The sequence below is a fragment of the Microplitis demolitor genome, chromosome 2, assembly GCF_026212275.2.
Source record: "Microplitis demolitor isolate Queensland-Clemson2020A chromosome 2, iyMicDemo2.1a, whole genome shotgun sequence".
Classification (NCBI taxonomy): domain Eukaryota; kingdom Metazoa; phylum Arthropoda; class Insecta; order Hymenoptera; family Braconidae; genus Microplitis; species Microplitis demolitor.
In genome coordinates, this window is record NC_068546.1 from 4,500,382 (window position 1) to 4,516,193 (window position 15,812).

The window sequence follows — 15,812 nt, forward strand, 5'->3', positions numbered from 1 at the left end:
ATTGATTTTAGTAGAATTTTTTTTCCAAATAGACGGGGTTTAAATATTTGAAGAGAAATGATATCCAAAAATTTGATAAAAAAGTTTTTAAATTTTCAAGTTGATAACGAGAGAGATTTTAAAACGTACTCAAGGTTTTTCTTAAGATCTGACTGAATTATTTTATTATCAATACATTTTTTTTCTTAAGCTCCAAAAACCGGATTTTTAATTAATTAATTCATTCTATTAAAATTATAATATTCAATTTTATTTAAACAGAGACTCGGGCTTTTACTCAATTAAAAAATTATACGGCTGTAATTTAATAATATTCCATAAATTTCATAAACCGTCATCGATATATTTTATTTTAAATTCCTAATAAAATTTTAACCCGATTCCAAAAATGTTATTTTTAAATTTCGCGTACACTTCTATCGAAAATTTATTACATAAAAAAGTTAACAAAAAAATATTACCTCGTCATTAATTTTTTATTCTTATCCCGCCAAAAAAAAAAAATTCTCAATTTTTTAATTAAATTTCCCAGCCGTAAAAAAAATAAAAATAAAAATTTCATCTCCCCAATTAAAATCCCAAAATCTCCCTCTTAAATTTCTCATAAATTTTCAAATAATCATCATACTGCCCTAAAATACTTCTAAAATTTTACCCCCTTCCAATCAAATGATCAATATTTAATTACTTCATCAAATTATCACTCGTAATCAATCAATCCTTCACTTCCAAGCCACCAGTTTCTTTATATTTTCTTTTTTAATATTACTAATTTATTCAAATTGATAAAAATGATTAATAATATAATATAATATATTAATTAATATATATTATAATAAAATGACTTAAGCACCACCAGCTTGTTTAAATCTAGCACTGACATCATTCCAATTAATAATATCAAATATAGCTTTTACATAATCCGGTCTGACGTTTTTATATTGCAAGTAATAAGCATGTTCCCATACATCAATACCTAGGAGCGGTATCAACCCAGTTGTTGCTTGAAGTGGATCTTGATTAGCACAAGTTGTTATTTGTAATTTTTTATCCTTCTGATTGTATCCCAACCAACCCCATCCAGAGCCTTGAATCGCGATAGTAGATTCAGATAAACGTTTTTTCATTTCATCGAAACTTGTGAAATCTGTTTCTATTTTTTTCATTAATGCGGCTAAAAATATTCAAATAAATAAATTAATATATAAGAATATTTAATTACTAGGGTAACTGTACCAAATATTGACCGAGTTTCAATTAATTACTGGGTACTTAAAGACAATAATTTTTAAATTGTAGAATTTATTTAATGAAAAATTCACGATTTATAACTGCATATTTTTCAGAAATTAAATTACATAATTTAAAAATTATTAAAAGTCCAAGTACCCAGTTATTAATTGGAGTTCGATCAGTATTTGATACTGTTACCCTACACAAAAAAAATATTTCTTGGCGCAAATAAAAATTAATTTGAGGCGAGTGAAAATTTTCTTGATGAGTAAAAATTTTTTTAGCCAAAAAACCTTTTTTTCTGGGTACTGAAGCAGAAAAAGAATATTTACCATCAGGTTTACTGGAACTGGGTGATAAATTAGCCCAGAAAATAGAGTGATTCAAATGGCCGCCACCATTGAATTTGATTGCTGGAGCTAAAGCTATTTGTGTGTTGACATCACCCTTGGCAACAGCTTCTTTTAATTTGTCTTCAGCGATGTTTAAATTGTTAACGTACGTTGCGTGATGTTTGGAATGATGTAGTTGCATTATTTCAGCACTTATTATTGGCTCAAGTGCTTTGTAATCGTATGGTAACTCTGGTAATGTATGTTTGTTACGGGCGATTACTCCTGTACGTCTATTTTTTAAAATATTTATTTTTTATTTGGATTAATTAATTAATTTTTAAAAATTATTAACGCAATGCGAGTGCAAACATGTTGTGGCAGCATTGAGTATTTTCAAATTTTTTTTTACATTACTATTTTTTACTCACGCAGAAAAAAATAATTTTTTTAGGATTCAAAAAAATTTTTCTGTGTAAGAGTAAAAAATTCATAAAAAAAAGTTTTTTTGCAATAACTTTTTTGTAAATTGAACTATCGAGCTCAATTAAAGCTCAAAAGAAGTGACTTTTTATTCCCTACAAAAATTTGTCGTATATATGCAAAAATATTAATAATTGTTATAATTATGGGTCATTGTTTATAAATTTATGATACTGAAACTGGCCGACATTTGATAATTTTTTGATTTTTTTTTAAACAATAAATCATACAAAAAAAAAAATATTTGAAAAAATTGCACCTGTAGTTTATGAAATTTCCTACATGTGCATATTTTTAGTTTTTTTTTTTTTTTTTTTTTTTAATTCACCGTTGGAAAAAAAACGAAAATTTTCAATTGTCTGCTAATTTTTGGATCATATAAATTATCGCTTTTGACTTTAAAAATTAATGACTTTTAAATATTTTGATTGGAAATTTTGTATACAGTTTCTATGATTCTTTCCCTTCAAAATAAAAATTTAGACAACCTGGTTCAATAAATAGTTTTCATGTTAAAGCCGTTTGTTTACGCGGTCGAGTTGCGAAACGCGTTTTTAGTTTAAAAAAATACGCAATTTTTTTTTTTTTATTATTTATTTTATTTCAAACTACTCCATAAAATTTAAAGACTCTTACTGTACTATTTTATGAAAATCTGTCGTATTTTTAAAAGAAAATATTATTCTGCGCAGTACGAGTGAAGCGAAACGTAAAATTGCATTTTTTGCACCTCAGTATTTACTCCCAATTATGATTCAGAAAATGTTTATTAATTATTTTTTATATGCAATATGGATACAAAAATCCTTTGCTTAATGGCCTTGAATAATAAACATAAATATTTTCTAAAACCATTTTTTTATTTCCCCGCGAATTTTCAAATTATCAGAAAGTTAAAAATGAAAATAAAATATTTACATCAGTATATAAAAGTTGTAGGTTAATTACGTAATTTAAAAAAAAATAATATATATATATATATATGTATGTATATGAAAAAATTTTTAATTTGAAATTCATAGTATATATTCATATATACAAATACTTACGAGAGCGTATTAGCAATTCGTTTAATCGCAAACATGTTTAAAAATTCAAAATTATTTATTTGAAAAGTAAAAAATCAATCAATCTGGAGTTGTATCAAAACCGGCATATAAATTTTACCAACTTACCAACATATGTTTCCATAAATATAAAACTCTCTAGTTTAAATAAAATTCCCTAGATAAAATTTTATCTATAGTCGATACTTGCGCAGTAAAATACAATTCTCAGTTTTAAATATTTTTCTACATAAAATAAAAAAAAAGTTCTCGGAATCTCTAATCCCTAATCCTTAATTATTTGTTTACATTCAATGTATATATATACTTACAAATACTAAAATAAAATTGTATAGTTAAAAAAAAGGTGAAAATTAAATTTTTATTCTGATCAGTTGTGATTTAGAATCTCGACAAAATGGACGCGTGTAAAGAAAATGGAAGTGGCCTAATAAGACATAAATTTATTGATTGGATAATTAAATCATTTAATTTATCATTATTAGAAAGTAATAATAATAACAATAATAATGATAATTTAGTAATTAATAAAAACCGTGAATCAAACAAAGACACAACGTCATTAATTTGTTTGTTGCAATCGATCGGGTTCCAATTAAAAAAATTTGATAAAGTAAAAAGTGAATTAATGAATAAAAATAATGAAAGTAATGTCCGCGTTACAATAGAATGTGATCATTCGGGTTTCAAAGCAGATTTGGAATTAAAAACTCAAACTTGCACATGTCCGCAAGAAGACACCAATGCGTCGATGTGGAACATCAGCGGAAGCGGTAAACTTTTTAGCGCCAGTTCAATGAGTATTAATGATGACAAATTTATTGAATCTGGAAGTAATTTACTGCCGCAGTTGGATAAAGATTCGAGTGCTCTGATTAGAGATGTGCTAGAGCAGTTGATTTTTTTGATAAATAATTATCGCAAGGTTGATCAAGATGGCGACGATGGGAACGGGGAGAGACAAGATGGCGGCCAAGAAATTGAACCGATAATTAATGAGTTGCGAGATTTTAAAATTAATTTGGAAGAAAATAATTTTGAATTAATGAACGAGAGTAAGATCAATAGTTTTCCGGAATCTTCTTTTACTCGGTGTCATACTGAGCCGGAAATGTTCAAGCGGGAAAGCCAATCAAGTGTCAAGGATGAGGTAAAATTATTAATGAATAATTTAAAAAAAGGATTATTTATTTTTGATAATTTAAATTTTTTGATTAATTTTTTTAGAGTCCTCTAAATGACAGCCGAAGATCTTTAAGCCAACAGTTACCTCAGATAGTAAGGACACCAGCGTCGTTGGAAAAGGACAAAAAAGCTCCGCCACTTATGAGACAGTCGACATTTGAATTGAAAGATGAAAGTAATGAGCCGAGATCATCACCGCCAAAGATTTCGAGCTCACCTGTAACTATTTGCTCATCTTTAAGCCAAGTTTCTTTTCCCAGTGATGATGGGGGTGAAGGCGATTGTTTTACTCTGCAAGATTGTCTCGCTAAGACAGCTTTTTATCTGGATAAGGCGCGAAAAATTTGCTATATGAAAAATATCAACGATGAATGCTCGTCCATCGGGTTTAATAGCTCGCAACAAGGTAATTATTTTTTTTTTAATAAAACATTTATTCTTCTCTTTAGTAAATTCAAAAACATTCTCATGGAAATTTATTTTTTTTTATTCTCTCAAAATATTAATTTTGAATATTTTTTTCTTATTTTTCAAATATTTAAAGAACTGTTGAAAAAAAATTTATGTTATGGGTACTCATTGCAAAAAAAATTTAATTTCCTACAACTTTGGTCTCTTTCAAAAACACCCTAAAGTAATTAGTTCACAAGATATAATCACTTGAAGTAATTAATAAAAATTACAAGTTAAAAAAGAAAATCAAATTTATTTAAGTGGCTCTAGCGGTCAAACAATTGACTTTATGATAATTTTCAAAGAGATCAAATTTGTAGAAAAATTAAATTTCCTTTTCAAAACCTTCCTCAAATGTATATTTATCTCATATATCTTATAAGATATTGTCAATTAAATATTTGCACTAATAAGTAAAAAAAAATTTTTTATAATCAGTTATATATTCAAGTAATAATTAAAAAATTAACTAAAAGTAGTAATTGCTAGGAAATTTAATTCCCTACAACTTTGAACTCAGTAAAAAATTTCGTAAAGTCAATAGTTCAAAAGATAGAATCGTTTGAAGTTAAAAAAGTCGTAGATCATCTAAAAAAATGATGAAATTTTTTTACAGATGATGTTTTTTTGAAACCACGGCAGCTTTCACGCAGCTCCAGCTTACGCGCAACTCCTGTAACAGTTCGCAAAGCAATAAGGTCTGAATGCACAAGCCCTTCGAGCTTGAAACCAACACTGAAGCCACAAGTACGTCGCAGTGTCGGCAATTATAATTACTCCGCATTCAAAGAACCGTCGCCAGAAATAAAAACTGGGGTGTCACCAGGGACATTAAGTCGAATAAAACAAAATACCACACCGAAATTACTTCCCAGAACGCGTAGTATCGGTACACCATCGCCAACATTGAAATTAGCCATCGATGTCGCTAAAAAACGTTCTTCCATTGCTGCAAGTAAACCGGTTATCGCTAAGCCCGTGTCAGGAATATCGAGACCAATTGCCTCTAAAACTTCGCCGATTATCGCACCCAAAGCGGGAATTAAGTATAATCCTCGTTCCACAATACCAACTTCTAGTTTTTCATGTTCGGCTTCGGCTTCGGCTTCAGCTTTACCTTCACCTTCGCCATCTCCTACAGCTTCTTTGTCGTCATCGCTGCTGAGCGTCTCTTCGGTTGGTAAAAGTGAAAAAATTAAAAAAAATTATTCGCCCACGAGTCTAAGCAGTAAATCATCAGTTTCACGTCTTAGGAAAATTAAATCTCCAAAGTCTAGTGAAATTGACATTAAAACTCCAAAGTGTCCTGCCAATAATGAAGCCGCGAAAAAAAAAACTAATTATTCTTTTTCTACAAATTATGGGCTTAAAAAATAAATAAATAAATTTTTGAATTATTAAGTTATGATTTATTCGAAAAATATTTATTGTAAATAAAATTTTAATAGTTTTATTAATTAGGGTTATGATTATTATTATAAATTTTGTATATGTAATATCATAAATATTTATTTTTTATTATTTTTGATAGGAGTAGTAAGAAAAAAAATATAAATGTGTATTAATAGAAATTATAATTATTATAAGAGAAATAAATAAGAAATTGTAATAAATATTATATATTATGGTCATTACTATTGTAAATTATAAATATCCTGTGTAATATTTGAAGTGAGATTTAATAAATAAATAAATAAATAATCATATTACATATGATTTTTTTTATATTTATAAGGAAAAAAGTAAACAAGAAAAATTACAGTTTCAAATAAAAATTTAAAACTGTTAAATTTGCTGCTGAGATTTATATTTAATAAAATTATTATTTAAAACTGTAATTTTTACAGTTTTTGTCAAATATTTCCAGTTTTCAATTAGAAGGACCGCGTTAGTATACAAAACTATATTTATTGTTAACTTTTTTGCGTGTAATAAATTTAAACTATGCGCGTACTGATTTTTCATCATGAATTAGAATAACATTGAAATTAGCCGATAAATTACAAAAAAAAAAATATTACAAAAAATTGCACCTGTAGTTTTTTTAATTTTCCACTTGTGCATATTTTTAGTTTTTGTATTTTTAAATTAAATTATTGAAAATAACAATTCAAAAATTTTTAAATGTCTGCTAACTTCCGAGTGTGAAGTAACAGGCAAAAAAATTTAAAATTATAAATTAATAGGGTAAATAATTAAAAAAAAAAATATTTATAAAAAATGTACTTATTCATTTTTAATTTTTTTAAATGCCCATTTTTTCAAAATTTTATTTGCTTAATTATTTACTCTATTGATTGATAATTTAAAATTTATCTGACGTCTGCTATTTTCGCGCTCACATTTAAAATTCTAAATAAATAGAGTAACTAATTAAAAAAAAAAATATTTACAAAAAATGCACTTATTCATTTTTAAATTTTTTAAATGCCCATTTTTTCAAAATTTTATTTCATTAATTATTTACTCTATTTATTTATAATTTTAAATTTGTCCGTCTGCTATATTCACACCCATTTTTAAATTTATAAATTGTCTCATATCTACAACATTCACACCCATAATTATTTAAATTAATAAAAGAAAATACTCAAAAGTATAAAACCAAAATTTAATAAATCGAATCGTATCGAAGTACCGTAATTCGATTCGATTTTCCTCCTCAAAAAAAAACTAATTTCCCGCCATGGCGCCATTTTGTAAACGCAAGTTTCCATAAAAAATGCCGCATTTCCATGAAGTAAAATTTTTTTTCCGGTGTGTCGTTGATCCTTCAGCTCACAATATAAATGTGGTTATTTTTTATCCCAAATTCATAAGTGTTATCATAAATAAATCCTATAAATAAACAGTTTTTGATCACCAACAATCAGGTATTAAAGTTTATCTCATAATTTTTAAATTTACAAATTTTAAAATCTATATTTCTACTCCATTCTCATACTTAATTTTATTTAAATTCATTATTATCACAATAATTAATAACCTTAATAACAATTAATTTGAAACAATTACTATATTAATCACTACTTAATTACATTAATTAATTTATTTAAATTTATTCACTAAAATAAATAATTTGTTTATTGTAAAAAAAAAAAAGTTAATCCAGTTAATGATTACGAGGCCATTTTGAAATTATGGCGTCTCATTTTTTTTTTTTAATTTTATTTCAATTTATTGTTTATTTTAAATTTAAAAAAATAAATATAATAATTAATTATTTAAAATTAATTTGAGTAATTTTTTTTTTAGCCCAAATGTGCGGATATTTAAATTAAAAGGCTGAATAAAAAAAGCCTTGGACATAATTATCGATAGGAATTCATTTAAATTATTTATAATTTTATAAATAATTAAAATAATGGCCGAAGAGAGTACGGGTGATAATAAACAGGGTCAATTGTCACCACGTAGTCCTGGTGGTGGTGTTGTTGGTACTGGTACTGGTACTGGTGGTGTTCCTGGTGTAATAATTAAACCATCGAGTCCAAGATCACCGGCAGCTAAACAACCTAGACGAATTAAATTAACAGATCAGCAACTGGATGTCGCGAGCAAGGATGAGCTGACCAGCAAGTGGCGCGAACAGGAGTCTTATATCGAGTTGCTTGAATCCCAAGCTTCAGTTCAGGAAGGTACTGATTTTAAAAACAAAAAGAAACATTAAAATGACGACTTTTAAATGGTTAACTCTTTTTTTTTAATAACTTTTTAATTGCAGTAAAAACTTTGTGTTGATCGGTGATTAATTAAAGTGATTAATTCGAGTGTTAAAAATATTGTTTTACAATCAGATATTTATTATTATTATTATTATTATTATTATTATTATTATTATTATTATTATTATTATTATTAAGTATAATACTGTAGGTCATTTATTTTAAACTTTTGAAAAAACAACGGATTATTAATTTGAATTTAAATATATAGATGAGTTAATTAATAAAATGGAGGTACAGTAAAAAATATTGTGTTGCGGTAGGTGGTCAAATTTAAGTGATTAATTGACTTGAGTGTTTCAAAAAATTTAATAGATATTTTAAATGTTTTTATAGATATATGCTGCCACGTTAATTAATTAATTATGATAAATATATATGGGATTTTTATAAAATATATTTAGGGTGATATTTAAATGCTGGTGAAAATTTATAGAAAACAAAGATTAATAATTATATGTGGTAATAATATATATTGAGAGAATAAGGAAAATTTTGTTCCAGCCATAGGGTAGAGGTACAGTTTACTCTTATTAAGAAAAATGATTTAATCCATGCTAGGTGTATATCTATATTAGTCAATTCAAATTGTTTTAAATCATTTCAAATTGTTTTGAATCAATTCAAATTATTTTTCTTAATCAGAGTAGGACCAGTTTTGGATACTTGAAAAATTGAAAGAAAATAATTTGTAAAAAACGCAGTGACATAGTTAATTTTAAAAACTTTTCAAGATACTTTTATCCCACTATTAAAGTGAAAATTTTATTTTATACTGTTTCATTTCGACGTTCTAATTAGCAAATTGTCTAACTTAGAATTTTTCATTAAGGAATTCTGTACAATTTTCAAATAGTGATAGTCAGGAAAAATATTATTTGAGTAACCTAGACAAAAATATTATGCATATACTACAAATAGAATTGATTATTAAATAAAAAAATTCTGAAATGGAGTTAGACCATTTAATAATTAGAACGTCGACTTATTTAAATAAAGTATTAAATGTCCAAAAATGGAGCAGTGACCACAAATGGTACCTTTACTCTATTTATATGATAGAATTATTTAATGTTATTAGATTTGGTATCGTTGAAAAAGTCTTGACTAGAATTTGTGCCTTTTCATGGCTTGAACTCTTTGATTGTCGAGTATCGAGATAAATAAATTTATCTGTCATTTGAATTACATTTAAATTACGCGGAAAAAAGACGATCATATTTATTTTCTTTAAATAAATTGATATTTTGATTATTCTGTTACTAAATACGACTGAATATATAACTATTATATATATTATTACAAGAGAATGAAAATTTAGTCTATTTCATGTCTTCTATGACAATACAAATTTTAAAAAATTAATTTGCTATTAATAGAAAAAAATATATTTGATTTTTTTATGTTCCTGAAGATTGGAACGTTTTTCGCGCAACGAAAAAAAAGTTGTAGTACAAAATTTACTGGATGACTAGATTTCTAAAATGTTTCACATATAGATGCTGGTATATCAGCCAGGTCTTAGGCCACCCCCAAGCTCTGGAACTACCCCTTAAGTCACCCTTAAGAAGTCAAATTACATAATTTTTTTTCATTTTCGTTGCGTGAAAAACGTTCCCATCTTCAGGTACATATTTTTTTGTGTAGATATTTTTCAAAGAATCCCATGATTATACATTCAGCGAAATCAATAAGATTGCGAGTTAATGATGAGATTTGTCAAATTAAATTTCAATGATAATAAAAAACAAACAAAATATTATAGAGCAAATTTTAGGAGAAGTTTTGATAAACAGTTAAATTCAAATTATATTTAATGAACAGAAAAAAAAAATTTCTTGGCTTAAGAAAATTTTTTCTCAGCTGAAGGAAGTTTTGTCTCGCAAGGAAATTTTCGTTTTCAATTTTTAATTCAAAAAATTTATTAGGGCGAGTAAAAATTTTGGCGCCAAAAAATAATTTTTTTCTGTGTAAATTTAAAAGTAATATAGAGTCACGTAGTTACTGTATGTCGCTCTTATTATTATATATAATACTGTAGGTCATTATTTATTTCAAACTTTTATAAAAACAGTAAACGAATAATTTAAATGTGACAATTAAAGTGATTCATTACATATTTAAATGTTTAATAATAATAGTGAATGTGATTTTTAAAAATTATGTGATAAAAAAAAAAATATCGATTAATTTCAGTGATAAAAAAAATAATAAATTTCAGTGAATGTCAATTAAAATATTTACTTAATACTGATAAATTATACATTAATTACAGTGATGATTAATTAGTGGGTTTTATTAGTATGTGTTGTGCGATTAACATAAAAAGTTATACATCATATATTTAAAATATAAAATAATAACAATTATAAGTTAAATTAATATAAAAAATATTTACCAAGGAAACACACCGCAGGTGTTTTTACTTTTAATATTTATTATTATTATCAATTATTGTTCAATTGATAAATTAATTGTCAGTGTTGAATTAATTATGAGTGATTAACTTTATCTAATTAATAAATTTTTTTTAGGTGAGATCACAAGTTTGAAAGAATCTGAAGAAAAATTTCGCCAGCAATTCACAGAAGCTTCTCATCGTGAAAAAATTTTAGTACGCAGATTAGCATCCAAAGAACAGGAATTGCAAGATTATGTTGTAAGATTTTTATTTTTTTTTTTAAATTTATAGAGTTTGACATTTTCTTATTCGCACACTAGGAGACAATTACAAATCTTGGAATTTTTTTTTCGAAAAATCAACTTAAAAAAAAAAAAAAAAAAATGCGCGTGTAAAAAATAAAAAAAACTACAAGTGCAATTTTTTCAAATATATTTTTTTTTTATAATTCATAGCTTAAAAAAAATCAAACAAATTATTAGACCTCATGAAACTTCAGTATCATAAATCAGCCTTTTAATAATTTTTTAATTTTTCTAAAAACGATAAATTAAAAAAAAAATATTTTAAAAAATTGCACATGTAGCTTTTTTAATTTTCTACATGTGCATTTTTTTTGTTTATTTTTTTTTTTTTTTTTCAATTTATTTGTTGAAAAAAAAAATCTTAAAATCATTAGACGTCGGTTAACTTCAATATCATTGAAGTTTTTACTAAAAATTACGGGGCAAAACGGACCCTTTGTTTTTTTATAAATAAAAATATTTAATATTTAATAGTAATAACTATTGTTTGTTTTTTTTTCTTTATTTAGAATCAAATAACAGAATTAAAAGCTGCGCAAACGCCATCAGTTTCATCATTGAGGTCTGCGTTATTAGATCCGGCGGTTAATATTCTAATCCAAAAGTTACGTCAGGAATTAATAACGACAAAGGCTAAATTAGAAGACACACAAAATGAATTGAGTGCTTGGAAATTCACTCCCGATAGGTAAAGAAAAATTAGAATTTTTTTATTGTAGAAAGTAATTGATATTTAAATAAGTAATTAATTAATTTAATCTTAATTGCAGTAATACCGGTAAGCGTTTGATGGCTAAATGTCGGCTATTGTATCAAGAAAATGAAGACTTGGGACGGATGATCTCCAGTGGACGTATTGCTAAATTGGAAGGAGAATTGGCGTTGCAGAAAAGTTTCAGTGAAGAAGTTAAAAAGTCACAGTCAGGTAATTTCTATTGTTAATTAGTTATTTTTTAAAGTGATAACTGAATAAGTCTGCGACAAATCTGAGGAATAAAAAAAACATTTTATTTAAATTTCGAAAAAGTATGGAAGCTAATTGAAATAATTTATTTTTTAGAACTTGACGAATTTCTTCAAGATCTTGATGAAGATGTTGAAGGCATGCAGTCGACGATATATTTCCTCCAACAAGAATTACGCAAAGCACGTGAGTCGGTGACATTACTCCAGCAAGAAAATTTGGCATTAAAATCGTCGCCTAACGAAAACAATTTATCAAATGGTTTGTCGCCTCACACGCCGCCGATTATTAAAAAAGAAGAGGAGCCGGATGAGATATTGGACACTGAAATAACGACAAAGACACATGTCGTTGAGGCTGAACAATACAAAGAAGCTGACGAAGACGGGGCGCGAACTCCGCCATTGAAACCTCAGGATCGAACGACGACGACGGCGACAACGACGACTGTGACGGCCTCGGCACAAGACAACGATGAGAGCTCGAGTGATTCTGCGGCATTGATAATAAAAGTTGAAAACGAGGAATTGAGCGATCGTGATAATGATGATGATAATAATGATAATAATGAGAGTAAATGTGGCCGGACGTTGAGGCGGACTAAGGGTGCTAAAAGTTGTAGTAGCGGTAGTAGTAGTAGTGGTGGTGATAAAACAAACGGTGATGATTCAACTTCCTCTAGGACTACTAACACTTTGCTCCGTCTGAGAGACAGGGGTGATTCCAGGATCCTCGATAATAGGGGAGACAGGGGGGACAGAGAGAGGACTAAACGCGATAAAAGTGCGCATAGTAGTGATGATGATCAGCAGCAGCAGCAGCCGCAGCAGCCTCAACATCACCAACGTGACTGTGGTAGATTAAAAAAAAAAAGACGTCAAAGTATTTTATCTATTGATTATAATGAAGCTGACGACGATGCGATTGTTTTGACAAATGGTGAAACATTGCAAAGCGATCCTGAATAATAATTAGTCCTTTAAATTAAATACTTCCAAATTAAAGGGGACCGCTGGCTTTTAAATTACAAATCAAACAATCTATTATTTTTATTACGTTATTAAAACGATTGTGTTGTAACAATTAATTATCGGTATACCTTTAACAGATTATGGAATTAAACATATTTTTAACGATGTTTAATTACTATAAATAAATAATTCGAATGCCATTATCATATGACAGGATTTAAATTAATCAAATTGATCGTGTTGATTTAAGAAAATTTTTTCTTACGAAATAAAATAGAGACAGGCTAAAATAAATTTTTAAAGACTGATCGTATTATTTGTTTAATAAAATGGTATTATTTTTATTTTAAATATTTTTTACGGAGGCCAGGGGATTTAATTTAAAAATTAAATAAAACTTTTTCTGTCGGATAGGATTAGAAATTTAATTTTTAAAAAATTTATTATCCCAATAAGTTTTCAAAAATAATGTGCAGTCAGATCTCGAATGAAACCCAAGTCCATTGTAAAATCTCTCTCGTAATCAATTTAAAAAATTATAAACATTTTTATTTACAAATCTATTGAAATTATTTCGCGCCAATTTTTTAAACATCAGCACATTAGTGAAAAAAATTATACATAAGTAAATAAATTATTTATATTTAGAAGCTTACGGTCTCCTTAAAAAAATAATTTTTTTTATTACGGCAATATTTTTTCTGTATTATTTTTTTTAAACGTAAAAGTTATTATTCTCTTAATAAATTATAAAATATTGCTCTAATAAATTTATTATTATTTTTAAAAAATTTTTCTTGATAATTATTATTTTTGATTTATGAACTTAAAATGTAAATTTATAAATAAATATGAAGCTGAGATTAATTAATAATAATATTACATAATTTCCGATTTATGTATGATAAAATTTATTAAAAAAAAAATTATAAATGTATAATAATTATTAACTATTGATATTAATTAATTAAATGAATAAATAATTAATAATGTATAAAATTTGACGGCAATCAAGATAAAAAATTACTTATAAATTAATTTAATTAATTGATTAATTAATTAATTAATTAGTTAAATAAAATAAATAATAATTATAACGATAATTATTGCGAATTAGTTAAGAGTTCGATGTATAGAAAAAAATATCTTGATGTGAAGATTTAAAATTATTAAATTCATGAAAATTATCGTCCATTTGTAATTTTGAATGTATGAAATTTTTAGGAAAAAAAAAAAAGTTTTCTTTTTTTTATTCTAAATAATTTTTTTAAGTTTTTGTGTATTTGGATTTTAAAATCAAAGAATGTACAAAATATGTAAATGCATCAATTTTATATAAAAAAAAAAAAAAAGTAATTAAAAAAAAAAATAATTTTTTTAAATTATTTATTTAAATATTTTTTTTTTATTTTGAGAATATTTCTTCTGAGAATTTTGTATTTTTTGAAAGCCCACTTTTAAAATCGAACCTATTAAAAAAATCTGTGTAGAATTATATGGGAATCCATAGAAATTCATAGAGGAAATTATAAATTTACATGATCCATGGGGATCGTCATAGAAAAGTATGGAATTATGTAAGAATCCACGTAGGAAAGTCTAGGTACCTGGATTTCCTTATGGGAAACTATGAATACCTGGATTCTCATAACAAAAAATATATAAGAACTTTGATGTCTGGAATTCCATGTTAGAAATTAATACAGGAATTGGGTATCTAGATTTCTATGTAAAAATTTAATATGCATGGGAAACCATGTGAAAGTCCACATAACAGTCGTAATTAGGTTCCCATATGGATATATGCATGGTGTGAATTCCCATGGAAATCCACGTAAGAATCTATATAGGAATCTAGGAATTTACATAAGAATCCATGGGGAACAACATAGGAAAGTGAAACCTGGATTCCCATACAGGAAATTTGTATGGGAAACTGGATACCTTGATTCTCATAGGAATTCCATAAAAAAACATTGGCCACTTAGATCCCCATAAAAAACATTCTTATAGAAAAATATCTGGATTTTTATGAAAAAAATTTAATATGCATGGGACACCGTCTATAAATCCTCATAGAAATTCATACTAGATTCCCATAGAAAATTTTTGGTGGCTTGGAATCATGGGAAACCATTGTAAAAATTCATATAGGAACCTGGACAAGGTTCCCATGCGAATTTTTCATGGTGTGAATTTCCATTGAAATTCCTGTAAGAATCTACATAGGAATCTATGGATTTACATATTTATATAGGAGTCTGGGTGTCAAGGTTTATATATAAAAAATAAAAATCTATGGTGAACCATGTAAAATTCCACACTTTGCTTCAAAAATTCCATAGATTCTTATAGCCTATTATATAAGGCATATTCTTAACTGTAGCACTAATTCATTCTTATATAATCTCTATGGGAATTTATGAGAATCTATTGAATTTTATGGGATTTTCTAAACAGGGCAAGAATTTTAACTAGGATCCTATAAGAATTTTTGCAGTATAAATTCCTATGGAAATTCACATAAGAATCTATGCTGGATTTCTATGGGGAACCATAACCTGTTTAAAAATACTGATTGAAAAGAATTGAGAACCTGTCACTCCATGCAAGCTGTATATATATATCTATATATACAAACAAAAGAATTGAAATTATTGAAAAGAATTCGAATTTCATCCTTTTTAATTCTT

The 15,812-nt window shown here is 26.5% G+C and overlaps 3 protein-coding genes across 3 annotated transcripts; 2 read left to right on the top strand and 1 right to left on the bottom strand.

Annotated features, from left to right (window-relative positions):
- Positions 1–750: 750 nt before the first annotated feature.
- On the bottom strand, positions 751–3,227 carry LOC103580214 (superoxide dismutase [Mn], mitochondrial). Its single transcript, XM_008561886.3, has 3 exons — positions 3,098–3,227; positions 1,566–1,858; positions 751–1,174 (listed from the first exon to the last, which is right to left on the bottom strand). The coding sequence occupies exons 1-3, from the start codon at positions 3,130–3,132 to the stop codon at positions 846–848; spliced, it is 657 nt and encodes a 218-aa protein (XP_008560108.1). The 5' UTR covers positions 3,133–3,227; the 3' UTR covers positions 751–845.
- Positions 3,228–3,347: 120 nt separating this feature from the next.
- LOC103580213 (uncharacterized) lies at positions 3,348–6,410 on the top strand. The gene is made up of 3 exons (XM_008561884.2): positions 3,348–4,265; positions 4,343–4,706; positions 5,370–6,410. Exons 1-3 carry the CDS (start codon positions 3,513–3,515, stop codon positions 6,128–6,130), a joined length of 1,878 nt encoding a protein of 625 aa, XP_008560106.1. The 5' UTR covers positions 3,348–3,512; the 3' UTR covers positions 6,131–6,410.
- Positions 6,411–7,489: 1,079 nt separating this feature from the next.
- On the top strand, positions 7,490–13,975 carry LOC103580212 (pre-mRNA-splicing regulator WTAP). Its single transcript, XM_014444287.2, has 6 exons — positions 7,490–7,626; positions 8,009–8,391; positions 11,013–11,137; positions 11,694–11,872; positions 11,955–12,109; positions 12,245–13,975. Exons 2-6 carry the CDS (start codon positions 8,118–8,120, stop codon positions 13,114–13,116), a joined length of 1,605 nt encoding a protein of 534 aa, XP_014299773.2. The 5' UTR covers positions 7,490–7,626; positions 8,009–8,117; the 3' UTR covers positions 13,117–13,975.
- Positions 13,976–15,812: the final 1,837 nt, after the last annotated feature.